General features: G+C 40.7%; 1 protein-coding gene across 3 annotated transcripts in view; it reads left to right on the forward strand.

The window, feature by feature from the left end:
• Positions 1-21577, forward strand: part of RGS22 (regulator of G protein signaling 22) — a 475118-nt gene that overhangs the window by 205949 nt on the left and 247592 nt on the right. For 2 of the 3 annotated variants that reach the window (XM_033934655.1, XM_033934656.1), the window contains exon 15: positions 8156-8350. The exons of the other annotated variant lie outside the window; for it this stretch is intronic. In XM_033934655.1, coding sequence (XP_033790546.1) covers positions 8156-8350 — 195 coding nt within the window. The remainder of the gene's footprint in view (positions 1-8155; positions 8351-21577) is intronic. 3 annotated transcript variants of the gene reach the window in all.

The raw sequence follows: 21577 nt of genomic DNA on the forward strand, positions 1-21577 counted from the left end.
CAGGCTGAAAGAAAGATTGGATGCACAGTCAGAAGAAGAAAGTGCAACCAGAGACTCATGAAATCACCAGACAAGGTAGGAAAAATGATTTTATTTTAAATTTAGTGATCAAAATGTGTCTGAATTTATATCTGCTGTCTATATTTTACAATATGGTCCCCTTTTACTAAACCGCAATAGTGGTTTTTAGCGCAGGGAGCCTATGAGCATCGAGAACAGCGCTGGGCATTCAGCGCAGCTCCCTGCGCTAAAAAAATGCTATTGTGGTTTAGTAAAAAGGGAGGGGATGGGTATTTGTCTATTTTTGTATGGTTGTTACTGAGGTGACAGTGCATAGAGTCATCTGCTTTGACCTCTTTGAAAAAACCCCGGAATAGGAATGATAATTTACAATTCTATGCATACAGTGTGCGTTGTGTTTTTTTTATTGTTTATTGTTGGTAGATCATTTTGACTTGGTCATTTTAAAAGTAGCTCGCGAGTCAAAAAAGTGTGGGCACCCCTGGTTTAGAGTGTAAAATCCATAGGATTGCCAGTTCACTCAAGCTAACCTGAACTGGATGATCCAGTTTGGATTTTGCCCTACTGCATTTGAGCAGAGTAGCTCTGATTTCTCTAACAAAAATATGACTACGTTTTATGTATGCAGAAGGGCAAAATCAGGACTGGATTTCCAGCTCCTATTGTGTGCCATTTTTGCCTCACTCAAAAAGGTTGCAGAGGCTACAAGTAGAATGACCTACATAAGTTTGGGGCCCGATGCATGATAGATGAAAAGTAGAGGATCAGCATAGCACTATGGCAGAGAAATAACATTGCACTTACAGCTCTAGATTTTTTGGTGCTCTCCTTCTAATTGCTGTCAATGTTATTGATTCTGATTGCTTTATTAGCAGGAAATGGTGCATCTGTGCTTTGTCCTACTATGGCTAACATGCTTGCTGCTTCTGTTCCTTCACTAATGCCTCTCCGCTGAATCTTTTTATTCCATCAGCAAGTTTGGGCAATGCATATCTGCTTGAGTAGAGGGAGTAGGCTCTTAGATAAAGTATGTGCTGCAGGTAGACTGTGCCTGTGATGTTTCTTGGTGCTTACCCATCAGCCATCACTTTTTGTTAAGATTTTCCTGCCACACAAAAGGAAGAGGGACAAAAAGGAGCAACAGGCCCTTAGGATCAGGGTTGTTTTGAGGGCCACACAGGGTACAAAAGACATTATGGTACAAAAATTGCTCCCCATCCATTGTCTCTCCTGGAATGGCCACAGCAGGGATGCTAGGAGGTGTGTCACAAAGGGTGCAAGTCTGGCTCAGGATGCTCCTGCTTTGGGTGTGCACCATGGGCGAGTACCTAGGTTAGCAAGGGTTCAAGGAGGGCTTCCTTTATACAGGGCTGCCCATGAGAATCCTCATGCATTAAAATCTCACAAGAATTTTCACTTTACTAGTTTTCTTGGCAGCCTACATAAAAATAATGGCTGGGAAAAATTGATATCTTCAAAAAATATGAACTGGGGTCAATAATGTTCTGCATTATCCCTCAAAGGATAACAAAATTATAGTGAACTGATCAAAAGAATGAATTCATTATCTTTGAGCTCAGATCCTGTGTGCTATTTTGGAAACAGAGAGAGTTCAATTTTCAGCCTTTCTTTTTCTTGTTAGCTTTATCTTTCTTCCTTTTAGTAACACATGAAAAACTGCATTTTATTTCCAGCTTCAACCTGGTGGTGACAGTAGAGCACCACAATATTGATGTTACAAACGGATCCCATGATAATAGGAACACATGATCAGCAAAAGCAAACATATTAAAACAAAAGACATAAAATTGTTCTCTTAACATAATGGACAGATGAAATGCAACCTAACAAATCAACACATGTGCTGCTACATTTAATATTATTCTTAAGTTTGCCTTTTCAGGCTCCATAAAATTGATTTTTATTTTCATTGGAATAAAATGGACCATCAAGCTGAATCCAATCATAAAGGCCTACTTCTGGAAAAGATGCCTTTATAAAGCTCTGTTTACCTTTGTCACTAAATAATTATGTTGACTGATTCTAATAGCATTTTGATATATATATTTACTTCTTTCATTTTTTCCACTGAAAGATGTCAGGATCCGAGTTGAGGAGAGCTGTAACATTTATACTGAAAATATTTATGGTTTACAGTGGCATAAATCACGAGATAGTTCCAGGGAATGCAAGTGATTGTTTCATGTGAATTCATCATCATCGTGCCCACCAGCTACATGTGCTTAGGGTGGTACATAGGAACATAAGAAGTGCGGTGATGGTTCCTTATATATCTCTTGCCTCCAGTATGTAAGAGTTTTATGGTTCTGAGCACTTCTTTCATCAAAATTATAATTAGATAAGATGTAGATATAGATAGATAAGTATTTTTTTAACAAGGATTTTAAAAGTTTGTAATCCTGGTCTTGGTGCCAATATTTGTCTCTCTCCCATGTCACTCTCCTAGCAATTAGACAAACAAAACATTTTGTTGTATATGTTTATTCTGTATTTATCCTGCTATCAATAAAGATATTTGAAAATAGAAACCACCAGCCCCAAAAGGCTATCTCTTCCACTGTCATCACCCCTGTTTGTCACATCTGCAACCTTTCAGTCTCCACTGCAACTATTCCTGATGTCTTCAAACATGCTGTAGATACACTTCTCCTCAAAGACCCTCATTAGACCCCACATTCCCTTCCAACTATCGCTTCATCTCCCTCCTCCCCTTCTTAAGGAAGCTACTTGAACAAGCTGTTCATCGCCATTGCCTGGACTTCTTTCATTTCAAGCTATTTTTGACCAATGTGGCTTTTATCTTAGGGCTCTAGGGGGGAGATCCAGGAAATTACACACCGGCAAGCCTCACTTCAATGCCGGGCAAAATGGTGGAAGCAATTATAAAAAATAAATTTGTGAAACACGTAGACAAACATGATTTAATGAGATGGAGTCAGCATGTGTTCAGCCAAGGGAGATTTTGCCTCACCAATTTGCTTGACTTCTTTGAAGGTGTGAATAAACATGTGGATAAAGGTGAGCTGATGTAGTGCATTTAGATTTTCAGAAAGCTTTTGATAAAGTTCCTCATGAGAGACTCCTGAGAAAATTAAAGAGTCATGGAATAGGTGGCAAAGTTCAGTTCTGGATTAGGAATTGGTTATCGGATAGAAAACAGAGGGTAGTGTTAAACAGTCATTTTTCTCAATGGAGGAGAGTAAACAGTGGAGTGCTGCAGGGGTCTGTACTGGGACCGGTGCTATTTAACTTATTTATAAATGATCTGGAAATTGGAACGGCAAGTGAGGTGATTAAATTTGCAGATGACCCTAAACTTCAAAGTTGCTAAAATGCTTGCAGATTGTGAAAAATTGCAGGCAGACCTTAGGAAATTGGAAGACTTGGGCGTTCAAGTGACAGATGAAATTGAATGTGTACAAATGCAAAGTGATGCATATTGGGAAAAATAACCCAAATCACAGTTACCGGATGCTAGGGTCTACCTTGTGGGTTTGCACCCAAGAAAAGGCTCTGGGTGCCATCGTAGACAATATGATGAAACCTTCCACCCAATGTGTGGCGGCGGCCAAAAAAGCAAACAGGATGCTAGGAATTATTAAAAATGGGATGATTAACAAGACTAAGAATGTTATAATGCCCCTGTATCGCTCCATGGTGCGACCTCATCTGGAGTATTGCATTCAATTCTGGTCTCTTTATCTCAAGAAAGAAATAGTGATGCTAGAAAAGGTTCAAAGAAGAGTGACCAAGATGATAAAGGGGATGGAACTCCTCTCGTATGAGTAAAGACTAAAAAGGTCAGGGCTCTTCAGCTTGGAAGAGATGACTAAGGGGAGATATGATTGAAGTGATAATCTATGTTTTTGTGTTTTGTGGGAGAAAATGATTGGTTATGAATATGTGTAAGTTGAATGCGCTTTTATTGTATTATTATATGTTACATTTTATGTATTGCACTATTGAAGTTTGAAAAATCAATAAAGAATTTAAAAAAAAAATTTACATAGAATAGGGGACACTTGATGAAGTTACAGGGAAACACTTGTAAAACCAATAGGAGGATATTTTTTTTCACTTAGAGAATAGTTAAGCTCTGGAACGCATTGCCAGAGGTTATGGTAAGAGTGTATAGCATAGCTAGTTTTAAGAAAGGTTTGGACAATTTCCTGGAGGAAAAGTCTATAGTCTGTTATTGAGAAAGACACGGGGGAAGCCATTACTTGCCCTGGATCGGTAGCATGGAATATTGCTACTCCTTGGGATTTGGCCAGATACTAGTGACCTGGATTGGCCACCGTGAGAACGGGATACTGGGCTTGATGGACCATTGGTCTGATCCAGTAAGGCTATTCTTATGTTCACCTACTCCATTCCATTGAAATTGCCCTTGCTAAAGTCTCTAACATGCTCCTAGCCAGATCCAAAGGCCTCTGCTCTATCCTCATCCTTCTGGATCTATCTGCTGCTTTCGATATTGTCGATCACCACCTACTCCTCAATATGCTCTCCTCGCTGAGATTCCAGGGTTCTGTTCTCTCCTGGTTTTCTTCCTATCTCTCCCACTGCACTTTCAGTCTATGCAATGGGGGATCCACCTCTACTGCTATCCCACTGTCAATTAGTGTTCCTCAGGGCTCTATCTTGGGGACCTCTCCATGTATACCCTCTCCCACGATGCACTGATCTCCTCCCATTGTTTTCAGTATCACCTTTGTGCTGATAACTCCCAGTTCTATCTCTACACACTAGATAACTCTACAGGAATCTAGATCCGAGTCTCAACCTACCTGTCTGACATTGCTGCCTGGATATCTCACAGCCATCTAAAACTGAATATGGCTAAGACCAACACTCTCCTCCTCCCTATCTTCATTCATATCCAACAAACTGCTAAAGCATGTTGCTTCTTCCTCTATAATATTTCCAAAATATGAGTTCTCCTTTCCGAGCACACTACTAAAATCCTTATCCACACTCTTAGCACCTCTCACTTAAATTACTGCAACTTGCTTCTCTCAGGTCTTCCACTCAACCATCTCACTCCCTGCCAATCCATGCAAAATTCTGCTGCACAACTTAATATTCCATGAGAGCCACCATACTCACAGTACAACTCTCCTCAAGTCACTTCACTGGCTCCCCATTTGTTTTTGAATACAATTCAAACTCCTCTTACTGATCTACAAGTGTGCTATTTCTGCAGCCCCTCAATATCTCTCCTCACATTTCTCCCCCCATGAACTCTGTTCATTGGGCAAGTCCCTTCTAACTGTATCATTCTCCTCCACTGCCAACTCCAAACTCTGTCTCTTCTATCTTGCCGTGCCGTATGCATGGAACAGACTGCCCTGAGTCATTACATCAGGCTCTGTCTCCTGCAGTATTCAAATCCAAGCTAAAAGTCAATTTTTTAGGCTGCTTTCAACTCCTAATTCCCACTCACCATAAAAATACTTATGTCCTTGTATCATTCTTCCTGCAAGGAACTCCCCAGCCCCTATATGTCCTGCCTGTTTGTCCAAACTAGATTGTAAGCTCTTCAGAGCAGCAGGGATCATCTATTGCAAGTCAAATGTACAGTACTACATACATCTTTCTGCACTATAGAAATGTTAAGTAGTAGTAACATTTGGCTTTACGGTTTCATAAATGGCATTTCACATGTAAAAAAGACTTTACATACAGAAAATCCTTTATAAAATTAATCTCTAGAACAGGGATGCTCAATGCCAGTCCTCAAGTACCACAAGTCAGTTGGGTTTTTAGAATTTCCCCAATGAATATGCATGAGATCTATTTGCATAAACTGCTTCCGTTATATGCAACTAGATCTTGTGCATATTCATTCTGAAAATCTTGAAAACCTGATTGGGTTGCCACCCTTGAGGACCAATATTGAGTACCCCTGCTCTAGAAGGATATTCTTTATAAATTTTTTCATGCATATATGCTAGTATACACACATCAAATGCTTCTTATAAATCTACCCACATTGCAGAAATTATTTTATTTAAATATTCCCAAGGAAACAAAGCAGGATTTGGAAAATCATTCCGCAGAATTAAATATTACAGATATTCTGGAATCTTCACAATTTGAAATTTCTGTAAGGGCTACACTTCTTGTGACCTTTGTTTTTTTACAAGACAAAGAAGCAGTTCTTCGTCTATTCTTTAGAGCCGAGAATGTTGAATTTTATGGTTCAAAGATAGCTGTTTTTCCTGATGTTTCTAAATGGACGCAATTGCATTGGAAAAAATTTCTAATGTTATGTCCAATCAGTATTGTGTTTAAGAGCTACCTTTCAGTTGCGCTTTCCATGTAAATGTATTAATTATCAAACTAATAGATATGTCTTTTATGAACCTGATCAATTACAATTTTTCTTGGAGGGTAAAGCTGCTTCCGTAGCCCCACAGATGCCTACTGATACCACCGTCCAGACCATTTAGTATAATACAACTGATTTGCTCTGTACTAATGAGTATATTGATATGTTTCCTTTTTCCTTGAAATTCAACTACCCTTTATTGTGCTTGATTCTCTCTCCTTAATTGTGGACTATTATCATAGTACAATTTATGTTATATTATGAATGTTATTTCCTAATTGGATATTGTTATTTTCCTTATCAAAGCTATTTTCTTTGATGTTAAATAAAGAAAAATAAATTAAAAAAATAAAATAAAATCTACCCACACTCATGCAAACTTTCATGCTTCTTAGATGTAGGCAATATTCAGAAATTAATTTTGAGCAGTGTGTGCAGAGTCATAATTTACATGCAATGTTTAAAAATTACACATGCAATTTTACACCTGCTTTCAAATGGGTATAAATGCATATATGGTCCTGTTCCTTGCAATTTCTGCAGGATTTGTGCTGGTATTTTTATTATAAAGAGACATAGGGACACTTTTGCTAAAGGGCATTAAGCCCATAGGCCTGGATTCTATTAACAGCGCCTACATTGGCAGGCGCCTCCAGAAATGATGCCGGTCACGTATTAATCACACGAAGGTACCATTAATAGAATCATGGCTTACGTCTAACATAAGCGCCGGTAATATAGGCCAGAGATTTGCAGCCTATATTACCAGCGCCTATATTAGATGAGAATTGTGTCTACAGAGGTGCCTAAGGCCATTTTCAGCATTAAGCATGCCTACTTTGATCTTAGGCGCTGTTAGGCACCTCTGTAGATGCAGTTCTGGGGTCTTTTTTTTTTTTTGAGGTGCCTACATTTTTTAAAATACCATTTGAATTGGTTTTAAATGACATGGTTAATTACCATGCTGATTAAGACCAATTAAAATTATAAAGCCCCTCCTCTTTACTAAGCCACGATAGAGGTTTCTACCATGGCCCGGTGCATTTAGGCCACCTACCACCACCTAACTTTCAGCACCATTTAGAGAATTTGGGCCTTAATGTGCAGTTAGTGCAAAATGCATTCAAATGTTTTGTGGTATTTTGTCTGTTTGCTTGGGCTAATCCATGCTTTAACTACTTTAAAAAAATATTTTTTGCAGAGGATATGTCATAGGCAAAGAATGGGTGTGAAAGCATTAAAAAGCAAGTGCGCTTGTATTAGCGTATACTAACTGGTTAAAGCATCAACCTGGGAGTACTTAGTACCGTCAAAATAGGAGGCAGTAAGTGCTCCTGTATTTAAAACAGTTTTAGAAAATGCTTTAAAAATATGTAGTGTAAAATTTGGGCTCAGTGAGCAGGAAAGTCTTGCATTCAGACACACTAAGCTGAAATTTTATTGTATCTTTGTAAAAGAGCCTCATAGACACCTATGTCTCTTTATAAAATAGGCTCAAAATTGTTGCTTTCTTGGCCTCCTTATCTAGACGACCTGTTATATGCAATTATTTTCCCCCCTTTTACAAAACCGTAGCGCAGTTTTTAGTCGGTCTCAATGGTTCCAATGCTTATAGAATTCCTATGAGCGTCGGAACTGTTACTGCTTGCGGCTACAAACTGCGCTACGGTTTTGTAAAAGGTGGAGATTATTTGCTTTGGTATGCTAATAATTCCAATTCTTGATAAAATCAGTACCATATAATGATATACTTCCCTAATGGTTTATCTTTTCTTTTAGTTCCTTTTTGCCTCATATCTTGCTCCTAGTGCTACTATGGATACCGGTGTAGTGAAGTCTGTAAAATCTGAAATTTATCATAGGCTCGATCCACCCTTTGATGATCTCTTTGACTCTGCTGAAGACTCTGCCCTCACTCTTCTTCTTAATGCTTGGACAGAGTTGACAAAATTGGACAGCAGAGCCTTTGGACAGGTACTTGAGCTGCTGATGAAACTTTGCAGTTTACTTTACTATTTGAAAATTACACATGGAAAATAGAAATGTTTACATTGTCTCAATTTGAATTTTTAATGATAAGTTATTGTTTGTTTTTTTAACTGTTAATTAGCTTCTGCACAATTTTCTTGAATTTCTAGGAACAGCTATGTAACCAGAAAAGGCACACATTGCTTTATACCCAGTCCATCTTATCGGTGGACATAGATTATAATGTCAAAATTCTGTCAGATCCAGTTGAGAAATTGGGGCCAGAACAGTTCACTCGTGATTTTTTTGTGGTAGGTGATAGAGTTTGTGGCTCGGGGTGGAGTACCAAGGTGTGACATGAAGATGGGGAGGCAAAAAGAGCCTAGAAGGTGATCAGACCAGGGGACATGCTCCCAACGGGTCTCATCAGCAGAAGTTTTGTGCTCAGTCATGTCGAGGAAGCTGATGATGTCAAGAGAGTGCCCCTTATCATGGGTAGGGGTGGGCGGAAGAGCAGTGAAGCCTAGGAAGGTGAGGAAGTCTTTGAAGTCAGTTGCATCCTTGTTGATGTTATCGTCTAGGTGAAGGTTAATATCGCCAATGATCAGTAGTCTATGGAATTTTAGGTAGGCCCTTGTTATGGTCTCAAGAACAATTTCGGAGGATTTGTTCCAGGGGATGGGTGTGCGGTAAAGTAGCAGGATACCTAATGGGTGGGGATGGAGTTCGTCATTGACTGAAGCTAGCATGAATTCCAAAGAAGTATGGCTGCCCTTTTCAAGTAGTTGGACATTGAAGAATGATTTGTAAAGCAGAGCCAGACCTCCTCCTTTCTGGTTTATTCTGGGAGAGAAGAGGCCATGGTAGCCGGGGAGACACCAAAGATAATCAGTCAATTTGCTCTCAACAGATTTATAGAAATCCCGTGTAGCTAATTTAGGAAGCATAGAAAGATAATAGTTAACAATTGGGGTAATGGTCATCTTAATCGCCTCTATACGTCCCCACCATGATAGGGATAACCAGGGAGACCAGCGTTTTAGTAAGGCATCAACTTTGGTATTTATGGCAGAGAGATTAAGAGACATCATAACATTCTTATCTCTGTGAAAAAGGACCCCAAGATATTTCATAGAGGAATGGGCCCTTCGAAAAGTGGTAGAGCCACAATCAGAAATAGAGGTACTATCATTTAAAGGCACAATTTCTGACTTGTCCCAATTAATACGATAGCCAGCACAATTCGAGAACTTGGAAACTATTTGAAGTAACATTGGTATAGAAAAAGCGGAGCTAGATAGGAATATGAGTAGATCATCTGCATATGCAAGAGTTTTGACTTGGACAGACCTAACAGGTATGCCAGTAATGTCAGGGTGTTGCCGAATGGCTATCAGAAGAGGCTCCAGCGCTAAGTTGAAGAGGAGTGGAGACAATGGGCAGCCCTGTTGAGTACCTCTATGTAGATGAATAGGGGTGGAAAGAGAGTCGTTAATACGTAATCTAGAAAAAGGTTTGGCATATAACAATTGGACCCATTTCACAAAGTCATTCCCACAGCCAAACCACTGAAGAGTGTCAGCAAGATGAGTTCACTCCACCATGTCAAACGCTTTTTCAGCATCAAGAGAAATTGCTACCATGGGAGTGGAGGAGGAATGAGCTATATCTATTAAGGAGTGAAAGGTATGTGCATTATCTCCAGTAAAATGATTTTTCATAAATCCTACCTGGTCAGGGTGGATTATAAGTCCCAGGATTTTGTTCAATCTAGAAGATAGTATCTTAGCTTGAATTTTACAGTCTGTGTTTAGGAGTGAGATGGGTCTATAGTTTGCTACATTGGATTCATCCCTGCCTGGTGTTTTGTGAGAAGATAAAGATTTTATGGCCTCTACAATTTCATCTTCATCAATAGGAGCTCCGAGACTCAATGCTTGAGGTTGTATAAAATCATAACTATTGGAGATTTGTGCGGATGAGATCAGATGGCTTGCAGGGATGGGGACAAATTTTTTTCCCGTATTGTTCTCTAGACTGAAGAAAGAGAAACAAATGAGGACAAGAAGAGGAACTGTGTTGGATTCAAAATTCAGGGACTGACAGGGGAGAGAGGTTGAAAAAAGGGTTCTGAGAAAAGAGGATCAGGTTAGAAGGAAGAAGTGACGAAAGGGATGGAAGTGGTAGGAGGGTTGAGACTTGCAAGAAAAAAATAAGAACAAGCAACAAAAAGATAATTTTTAGATTTCAACCATGAACACAAAAATTTATCAGCCTTTCCCCACAATTGAGCAAGCCGAAGAAACACTGGGTAGAAGATTATATTACTCACTGGGCTGGGTAAGTTTGGGGTAGCTGCTGGCATCTGCTCTTTTCTTCCAATGTTGTAGGCATTGGGGTCATGAAGGTATTTCAGTAGAAGGATGGAAAAAGGGCAGGAAGTTATAGAAGCATGGAATAATTTGAACTGAAAGTTTCCCTTTTAAAATGTACTTTCTCTTGGCAGCTCTGATATTGAGAAGGACTATGGTCAGAGAATGGAGAGTAGCACTGTTCCCACTCCTCACAAAAAATTAAAAATATTTTTCCTCCATTACATGCCACAGGAGATAGAAATGGTGGGGGCACTGGACTATGCGAACCTAAAGAAGTAGCACGGCAGCAGCAAGAAGAGGTGGCAGGAGACCATTGGCAGTGTTGGGAATGAGGGAGAAGGGATATGCTGTCTCACAAATTCTGTGTGTTTCCTGGTTTGGCTCCCTGGCTTTCTTCTTGCTTAACTGCTGAATCCTTGCTCCCCTCTTTGCTTTTGGTAAAACTCTGCAACCACTTCCCAGGTCTCAACTCAGCTGCTTAAGCTGGATGCTTGTTTCTTGGCCATTGGAACAATTCTGCAGGAAGCCAAGAACACAGTAGTTTAGTATAAGTGCATGCTCCTTTGCCTTGGGCTGCTAGAACATATTCTCCCACTCAGCATGTAATCTTTCAGGATTCAAACTATGATCCCTGCTGGGCTTCCAAAGCTCAGGGTGAGCATGTGGCAAAGAATCTGATGTGGACTTTGCAGGTAGAAAGTGGCCATTGGTCTGGAATCTGTGAATGCCAGGGTAAGTGCTGTAGTGCAAAAGGGGATGAGGAACCAGTCCCAGAAAATAGGAATGTGCCTGGAGCCAGAGAAAACAGAGCAAGTCACAAACTGAAGAAGAGTTAATTCTACAAACAAAAGGAAGTCTTACCTGTAGAGGAGAGTGAGAAATGGGAATCAATGAAGGGATGGGTGAGCCAAAACTGCATGGAATGGAAACTAGCTAGGGAAAAGTGCATTGGACTTTGCAGGGAAGTGGAGGGAAATAGAAGGCTGGGATAAGGGAAATGAGAAGCGGAACAGGTTAAAAAGATTTAGAAAGTAGAGCAGGCAAAAAGCAATTAAATTCCCTGTATCCAAATATAAAACATCAAATTATGCCTATGCAGGAGAAGAAAAATATAAATGTACAGAGGGAGGATGAAAAGGGGGGGGGGGTTAAATTATGGAAAAATGAAAAAATTGGGGGGAATAGAGTATAGTGTAGATGGGTTAAGGGAAAAGAGGGACTGATTGGAAAAAAGTGCTATAAATGGCTTGAAGGGAGAGAGAGAAAGTATGATGCTGACACACTGGGGGAGGAGGGGGATAGAAGGAGAGAGTGGCAGGACCCTAGTTTTTATTTGTCCTCATTCTCTGGCCCTGCTCTTGACATCTAAATACCGGCTGGTCATCACTACTATTTGCTATCAGATATATTTTGTTTTCTCTTTGTGGGTGAGGGGAAATTTGTTGTGAGTTATGAGTTGAGCACCCCCAATCATTTTCAAAATTTGGCTCCTATACACACAAGAGACAGTCCCTGACCAAAAGAGCTTACAATCTAATTATGAAAGACACGCTGGACAAAAATGGGGAATCAATATATGTTGCTCATGTAGGGAAATTTAAAGGGAGGAGAAGTAAATAGGGTAGGGGGCTACAGAGGGAATGACAAACAGATGTGCTTTACAAATTGGTAGGGTTAACACTTAAATGCTGTTCCAAAAAAGTGGATCTTCAGCATGTACTTGAATACCGCCAGAGACAGAGCCCAACATCAGTGGCATAATAAGGGGGGAGCAGACTGCCCCAGGCACCATCTTGGTGGAGACACCAGAACCTCTCTACCCCCCTAACGCCACATTTAGCCCTCCCTTCCCCTTTGTACCTCTTTAAATCTTCGCCAGTACGAGCAACATCTTCGGCCTGCTGCTTGCACCAGCTTGACTCCTCTCTGAAATCAATTCCTGGTTGTGGGACCAAGAAGTAATATCAGAGGGAAAGCCGGCGCAAGTAGCAGGCCGGAAAAGCTGCTTGCACTGACAAATATTTAAAAGGTATGTGGGGGAAAGGAGGGCACGAGTGTGGTGAGGGGGGCACAGAGGGTCAGAGAGGAGGGTGCAGGGGGTGCCACTACCCTGGGTACCTTCTACCCTCACTACACCACTGCCCAATGTTTGGAGTCAGGCAGGTTGTTCCAGTCATATGGTGCAGCAAGACAGAAGGGACAGGGTTGGGAGTTGGTTGTAGAGGAGATGGGTACAGACAAGAGAAACTTAACCGACAAATGGAGTTCCTGGGGTGGAGTATAGGGAGAGATATTAATAATAACTTTATTCTTCTATAGAAACATAGAAAGAGACGGCAGATAAGGGCCACGGCCCATCTAATCTGCCCACTCCAATAACCCTCCCCTACCTTTCTCTGTGAAGAGATCCCACTGACGATCCCATTTTGACTTAAAATCAGGCACGCTGCTGGCCTCAATTACCTGTAGTGGAAAATTATTCCAGCGATCAACCACCCTTTCGGTGAAGAAGTATTTCCTGGTGTCACCGTGTAGTTTCCCGCCCCTGATTTTCCACAGATGCCCTCTTGTTGCTGTGGGGCCTTTGAAAAAGAAGATATCCTCTTCCACCTCGATACGGCCCGTGAGATAGTTGAACGTCTCGATCATGTCTCCCCTCTCTCTGCGTTCCTCGAGTGAGTATAGCTGCAATTTTTCCAGCCGTTCTTCATACGGGAGATCCTTGAGTCCCGAGACCATCCGGGTGGCCACACCACACAGTTCTAGACGATTCACATCAAAAAAGACTGAACAATCAGTGAAAATACAAATATTAGGGAAATACAAATGGTGAAAATGAATCAAGTTACAAATTTATCGAACAGATAGGTTTTCACCAGCTTTCTGAAAGAATAATAAGACTGAGCTTAAGGAATAATTGTACTCAACCAATCTTGTAGGACAGTAAGAGGAGTTTGAACTGTACACGGAAGCAGACAAGGAGCCAATGAAGCGACTTCAAGAGGGGGGTAAAGTGAGCATAACGACCTTGGTGGAATATGAGGTATGCAGCACAATTCTGAACAGATTGAAAGGGAGTTGGCTTAACAGAAGACCTGTGAGAAGCATGTTGCAATAATTGAGGTGATGAAAGCATGGATAAGGCTCTTGACAGCATGTTCATAAAGGAAAGTATGAATTTAAGTGATGATGTATAGAAAGAAGCCAAAGAAGAAAATCAAGAAGGACAAATTCTGCACAAAGTCAATCAGCCAAAAATGAGCAGAGATGACCAGGGTATTCAGGCTGGCAAAAACTTTAATAGGTAGCTTGCATGGAACACACTTCAAATGAACCTGACATGAGCCATGTTTTGGCAAATGCCTGCTTCAGGGGTTCATAATCTACAATACCATAAAAGCATCAATAAAATATATGAAATCATTTGCAAAAAAACATGAATTCCAATAAGTATGCAACATAATGCAAAAATGATACATATTTGCACACATAGCTCCGTTATTTATTTAGAATTTGTACCAAACCTATATTGGGGATAGATAATGGTTAATTTGATGGGCACAGGAACTTAAATGTACCAGATAGTTAGTTACAAACTAGAGAGAGGCATTTGAAACATGCCCTCCCCCCTTTTACAAAACCACACAAGAAATTTATAGCGTTGGCTGGCGTGCTGAATGCTCTGCGCTGCTCCGACGCTCATAGGAACTCTGTAACCATTGGAGCAGTGCAGAGCATTTAGCGCATTGGCCAGCACTAAAAAAAACTCTTGCGCAATTTTGTAAAAGGGGGGATAGTTTTGTTTTGCTTTTAAATATGCTCAGACAACTGATTTTATTCATTTTAGTATATGGTTTTGTTCTGAAGCCCATTTTTAGAAACTTTGAGGTATTTTCAATCATTGATCTGGCACAGACTCACTAGGGCAGGGGTGTCAAAGTCCCTCCTTGAGGGCTGCAATCCAGTCAGGTTTTCAGGATTTCCCCAATGAATATGCATGAAATCTATTAGCATACAATGAAAGCAGTGCATGCAAATAGATCTCATGCATATTAATTGGGGAAATCCTGAAAACCCAACTGGATTGCAGCCCTCAAGGAGGGACTTTGACACCCCTGCACTAGGGAATAAAAGTCCCCATACCTAAATTAATTCTCAATGCAATTAGTACATTAGGGTGTTCTCTTGTCAGTTCCTGCCTTCTGGGGTTTTCTTCTCTCCTACATTTTGTCCTGCTATACAAATCATCATAGTACATTTAAACATTTAAGCACCTGTAACCCATCAAATTAACTATTGTCTATCCCCAGTATAGGTTACATTACATTACATTAGAGATTTCTATTCCGCCATTACCTTGCGGTTCAAGGCGGATTACAAAAGATATCTAAACGGGGGTTACAATAGAAGAACAGTTGTCATTTCTAGAGTTGTAAAGAGTAGGTCATTTTTAATTTCTAGAGTTGTTAAGAGTAATTGAAGTTAGGACTGTTTCAGGAATTTCTTGAAGAGTATAGTTTTTATTTCTTTTCTGAAAATCTTGTAATCTGGAGTGGTTAACAGTAGGTTGGAGATTTGGTTGTCTAGTTTTGCGGCTTGAGTGGCTAGGAGGCCATCGCATTGTTTTGTCCTTTTCACTTCTTTGATCGGTGGTGGTGTGAATGGGGAGTGCGTTTTTCTATGTCTAGTTGAGGTTGCTTGGATGAGGCGGTTGTTTAGGTAGGATGGGATATTTCCATTTAGGGTTTTGAATATCATGCAGCAGAATTTAAATAGTATTCTTTCTTGGATTGGTAGCCAGTGTGAGTTTATGTAAGCCTCTGTGATATGATCATGTTTTCTCAATGAGTAGATGAGTCTCAGATCTGTATTTTGGATTGTTTGTAGTTGTTTGGTCATAGTGGCAGGGCAGGGGAGGTAGAGGATGTTGCAGTAATCTAGCAGTCCCAGGATAAGGGATTGCACTATAAGCTGGAATTGTGTTCTTTCAAAATTTTCCGGACTTGTCTCAGATTTCTCATTATTGCGAAGGATTTCTGTATTGTTTTATTTATTTGCAGTTGCATAGTACAGCATCTGTCTATTGTCATTCCTAGTAGTTTTATGGTGTTTTGGATTGGGTAGTTGATGAGTTGAGTTCAAAGTTGGTTATGGTTGGGACTTTGTCATTTTCGAGGAGAATGAATTTAGTTTTATCTGGGTTGAGTTTCAGTTTGTGTTCTTTCATCCAGGTCGTAACTGTTTCTAGTGTTCTATGTAGTAAATTTGTCATGGTGGCCTTTGGCTGATCGTATGGTATGAGGATGGTGATATCCGCATAACTATAGGTGGTTATGCCTAGATTGTCCAGGTAGACTCCGAGAGAGGCAGTGTATAGGTTGAAGAGAGTAGGGGATAGTGGGGATCCCTGTGGTACGCCACAAGGGTTTGACCAAGGCTCAGATTTTTCTTTGTTTGATTTTACTCTGTAGGTTCTGGATTTTAGGAAGCCTTCAAACCAAGAGTATACTTTATCTGAGATACCTATTGCATCCAAGATTTGAAGAAGGATGTTATGATCAACTAGATCAAATGCTGCAGTTAGATCCAGTTGTATGAGCAGCATTTTTTTTCCTGTGCTAAGATGTTGTCTGGCTGTGTCCATAAGGGATCCTAGTAGTGTCTCAGTGCTGAAGTTGATTCTGAATCCAGATTGCGTGGGGTAGAGTAAGTTATGGTCGTCTAGGTAGTTTGTGAGGAGTTTGGCTACTAGGCCTTCTGTAATTTTGACATATAGCGGTATTGAGGCAATGGGTCTGAAGTTGGAAGGTTGGTCCATTGGTCCTTTTGGGTCTTTATGAATTGGGGTAATGATGATTTTGCTGAAGTCAGTAGGGAAAATGCCATCTGTGAGTGTAGTTTGTATCCATTGCAGAAGTAGAGTACGGAATTTCACACTGGCGGTAGTAAGGAGATATGATGGGCAGCGGTTGAGGTCACAGGAGGCATGGCTGTATTTTTTGTAGAGTTTATTGAGTTCGGACCATTGCATGTTGGGGAATTGAGACTATGTTCTGTCTGCTGCTGTTGATTCTTTTTCTGTGGGGTGAATTATGTTTTCATTTGGGTGGAATGGGGTGAGATTGAGGGTGGCTCTGGCGTTAGTGATTTTGTTCTTGAAGTGGTCTGCTAAGAGGGTAGCTGAGGGAGGTGGGGTGTTTGTGGTAATGTAGGGTTTGGTGTCAGTTAGGTCTTTTAATATTTGGAAAAGATTTTTGGTATCTTGGGTATCTGTGCCTTTAAGGTTTGTGTAGTGAGTTTTCCTCTTGTCTTTTAGTAGGAGTTTATATTGTTTGTTAATTTTTTTCAGGCAGTTTTGGTTTGATCTAGGTTTGTTTTCCTCCATTTTCTTTCTAATCATCTGCATTGTCTTTTAAGTTGGAGCAGATCGTTGTCGAATCATTGGTCTGATCTTCTGCTGGTTCTAGTTTTGGTTTGTAATGGGGCTAGTTCATCCAGGATGTTGGTGGTCAGATTATTCCAGTGAGAGATGAAGTCTTTGGGGTCGCAGTCCTGGAGTGTTTCATCTATTTTTGTCCAGAATACGGTTGGCTCGATATGTTTGCGTGAGGTGTATGTTATTTTTTTGGATTTAGGTGTGGTTTTGTTCTTGGTCTAGTTGATGTTGAAATTGTAGGTGTAGTGGTCTGACCAGAGGGATGGGGACCAGGTTCCATTCAGTGTTTGAATTACTGGGGTGGTTAGTTGATGGATCATGAAGGCTGCAATGTCTAGTTGATGTCCTTTTTCATGAGTGGTTTGTGGGTTTAGGATTTGGAAGGATAAGGCATTGAGAAATGCTAGACAGTTTTTAGCTGGTGTGGATGTTAGGTCTTCAAGGTGAAGGTTTAGATCTCCTAGAATAAGGTTATATTCTGCTGTTAAAGAGTTTTGGTAAATGAAGTTTTCAAAATCAGGTCTCACTGTGGTCCAGTTACCTGGTGTTATGTAACAGAGCATGCAGTTTAGTGAGATTTTTAGTGTGGTGCTTGTGAGTTGATAGGCAAGGAAGTCCATTTATATGGTGGATGTTTTTTCTAGTATATTTAGGGTTAGGGAGTCCTTGAATATTATTGCTAGTCCTCCTCCTCTTTTTTTCTCTCTGCAGGTCACTGTTATTTTGTACCCCTGAGGGCATACCTCTGTTATTCTAGGGTCTGTGTCTGAAGTTAACCAGGTTTCTGTTAGGTAAAGGCAGTCTAGGTTTTCGTTTTTTATCCAATTTTTTATGTGTTCTGTTTTGGGTCCTAAGACTCTGATCTGTGCCTACGTAAACGTTAGGGTAGTGATATCTGTTTGATGAATGTGGGTCGTTTCAGGGTAGATGAGTGTTTTAGGAGGAGGTTGAGGTTTGGTCTTGGGAAGTGTTGGTCTTCTTCTCCAGGTTAGGGTGATGGGATGTTGAGTGCTGGTTTGGTGGTTCGAGTTTCTTGTTATAAGGGTTCTCCTGTTGTGGTGTTGGAAATTGGTTGCAATGGAGCTTGTGGGTGTGATGGATAAGTTGTTTGCTACTACTTTCCAACTGGTAATGAGGAGGATTATCAGTAGGGTGGCTTGAGTATGTGTTTGTGGTGGTAGCTTCATTTTTGGTGGCAGGGGGTAAGGGTCTGGAATGTTTCAGAAAGTGGCCTATCCTGTTGTTATCGGTGAGGGAGATAGATCTCGCTGTTTTGTGTGAGGTATGACCTGCTGTTGGACTGTTCAAATGAATGAGCTGCGGGGGCTTCGGTAGGCGGAGCTGGACTCCCACGCGGCCCAAAGTTATTTTCCTGCAGCGGGAGGGCTGGCTTGCGTTGGGGCAGCTCCCGGTGGCAATGGAGCTGCCCTGAAGAGAGAGAGCTGTTGCAGGGGGCTTCGGGAGGCGGAGCTGGTTTCCCACGCGGCCCGATGTCCTTTCCCTGCGGCTGGGGGTCTCTGGTTGGTACACATTCTAAATAATGTACTTCATACAGTATTGCAATTTTAGGAGGTGTGCTTGCATATATGCATTTTAATGTTCTTTTGCATCTACAGTACTTTCTCTTTTTTTTTGCATCCACATTTTTTGATTTACTAATTAATTAATTAATTAAGTGGCAGTTTATTATTTACTTAAAGTTAATTTTATCAATTTTATTTTGTTGTTTTAGTACATGATTTTTTAATGCTTCCCCCTCCCTTTTAACAAAACTGCGGAAGCAGTTTAGTGCAGTCTGGTACGCTGAATGCCCTGCACTGCTCCTAGAACTTATAGGAACTCTATGAGTGTCGAGAGCAGCGCAGAGTATTCAGTGGACTAGCCTGCGCTTAAAACTGTAAAAAAAAGGGGGGGAGTTATGCATTATAAATATTTATTATGTTTAATTTATTTAATTTTGCATTATGTTGCATACTTATTGGAATTCATGTTTTTATGCAAATGATTTCATATAGTTTATTGATGGTTTTTATGGTATGAACCCCCTGAAGCAGGTGTTTGCTGAAACACAGCCCATGTTGGGTTCATTTGAAGTGTGTTCCATGAGAGCTGCCTATTAAAGTTTTGCCAGCCTGAATACTCTGGTTATCTGTTCATTTGTGTACAGAAAGAAGTGATAAGTTTTGGCAGTCTGTTAGATATACAAAGAAAATAAGAAAAATGAGTCAAAGATGTCCTTGAGGTTGTGAGCTGATGAGAAAGGGGGATGAGAGCATTATCTACTGAAATAGAGAACGGATTAAGGGGAGAAGCAGGTGTAGGAGGAAAGATAAGGAGTTCAGTCTTGGTCATGTTTAATTTTAGATGGCAGCGAGACATCCAGATAATGTCATACAGACTGGCTGAGACTCAGGTCTGGATTCCCATAGAAAATTTGGGTGTAGAGAAGTAGATATGTGAGTCGTCAGCATAGAGATGGTAATCATTACTTAATGCATCCAGTTCATTCCCCCAGCCCCACCAGCATTTAGGGGTCCTTTTACTAAGGCGTGCTAGCTGATTTAGTGTGTGCTAAATATTAGCATGCACTAAATGCTAACGTGTCCATTATATTCTATGATTTAAATAACTTATGATAAGTTCAAAAAGGACACCTCAGCCCCACCACTTCACCGCATGTAATATTTTCTATAGCGGGAAGCAAATTGCGGTGCTTCATCATTGGCTGTCACTTTTTGTTTTTGCACTATTGTTTTTTGTTATTTTTTTATATATATATATATATGTATATTTTCTTTTAAATTTTTAATTTTTGTATCTCAATAATTTAAAGAAATAAATATTTCCTTAACACCAAACATTCTCAGTGTCATAGTGTATAGTTTAAAAGTAGGTAGTACTTATCTCAGCCAACACCTAGGGAGTCTGACCCGACATGTTTCACACAACCAAGTGTTTTATCAAGGGTCTCCCTGTGAAATATAAAGCAAAGGGTGTCATATATTCTTAAATGTCACCCCTCCCCTATCTAAAACATGTTAGAAAATTTTTTTATATTCGCATATATTTAACCTAACACTCACCAAAGCTGCCGCTGTCATCCGACTCCATATCTAAGTGAGAAAAGATGGCGGCGGCGGCCCTGATCCAGAGTTTAAATCCTCCCTCTCAAACAACTATAGTAAACGCCCCCTGCAGTTCATTGGTCCAAAAATAGGTTACATTAGGGATCCCCATTCTAATTCGCTGTTCAGGCCTTGAGGCTCAACTGTGTCAAGTGAAAAAATAAGCCTTTGCTCGTTTTCATTAAGTTTAACCTGGTCACATCCCCCATCCCACCCTGTCACTTTCTTTATGACACGCCATCTCAAGTCCGCAATAGTATGTCCCACCCTCAGCCAATGGTCTACTAAGGGGGCCTGCAACGTCCTATTAACTATGCGGGATTTATGTTCTGTTAACCGTATTTTGATTTTCCTACTCGTTCGACCCACATATATGAGGTCACATGGACAAAGAATAATGTAAATCACCCCCTGGGTGTTGCAATCAGTAACATGTTTAGATTTTAAAGTGACTGATCTACCCGGAACCTTCCAAAGGTCCCCCTGGATGGTGGAGGGGCACCACTGGCACCGTCCACATGCCCCATGGTGTCCCCCCACCACCCCCACGTCGGGGCGAATACCATACCTCTGGAAGTTGCATTTTTGCCCTAGCGTGCTCCCCCGGGTATATGCAATCCTAGGAAAAAGTTCTAAAGGTTTATGAGGTTGTACAATAAACCAATATTTTTTAAACATGTTTACCATCGCCTTAGTTGCTCTTGAAAAAGGCAAAACACATGTGAGTTGGTCATCCTCACTTTTAATATGGGATGGTTCCTGTAGGAGTAATTCCCTCTGTGCATATTTTCCCCTAATGTAAGCCTGTTTAATAGCTCTTTCTGGATAGCCTCTCGCCCGAAGGCGGTCCGTTAGTTTTTTTGCCTGTGTTCTATATTCCCCCAAAGAGGAACAGACTCTACGTATACGTAAAAATTGCCCTATGGGTAAGTTAAACCGTTTCCCATTTCTTAAGAAATCTGGATAGGTTACAACCGGATATGAAGGACAAATGGCTGGTGACTCTGGACGTGGTCTCTTTATACACACAAATTCCTCAGGATGACGCTCTTCAGGTCATAAGTGAGGCACTCCAGAGAAGAGATACCCACCAAATGTCCACTGAATTCTTGATGCAGCTAGCCTTTTGGGTAATTAAAAGGAACTATTTTCAACATCATCAACATTTTTTCCAACAAATACAGGGGGTGGCGATGGGTGCCACCTTGGCCCCCTCTGTAGCTGCCCTATATATGGCAAGATTTGAAGAGCCTTGGGTGTATACATCTCCATGGTATTCCTATATTGTATTTTGGGG

The sequence above is a fragment of the Geotrypetes seraphini genome, chromosome 2, assembly GCF_902459505.1.
Source record: "Geotrypetes seraphini chromosome 2, aGeoSer1.1, whole genome shotgun sequence".
NCBI lineage: Eukaryota > Metazoa > Chordata > Amphibia > Gymnophiona > Dermophiidae > Geotrypetes > Geotrypetes seraphini.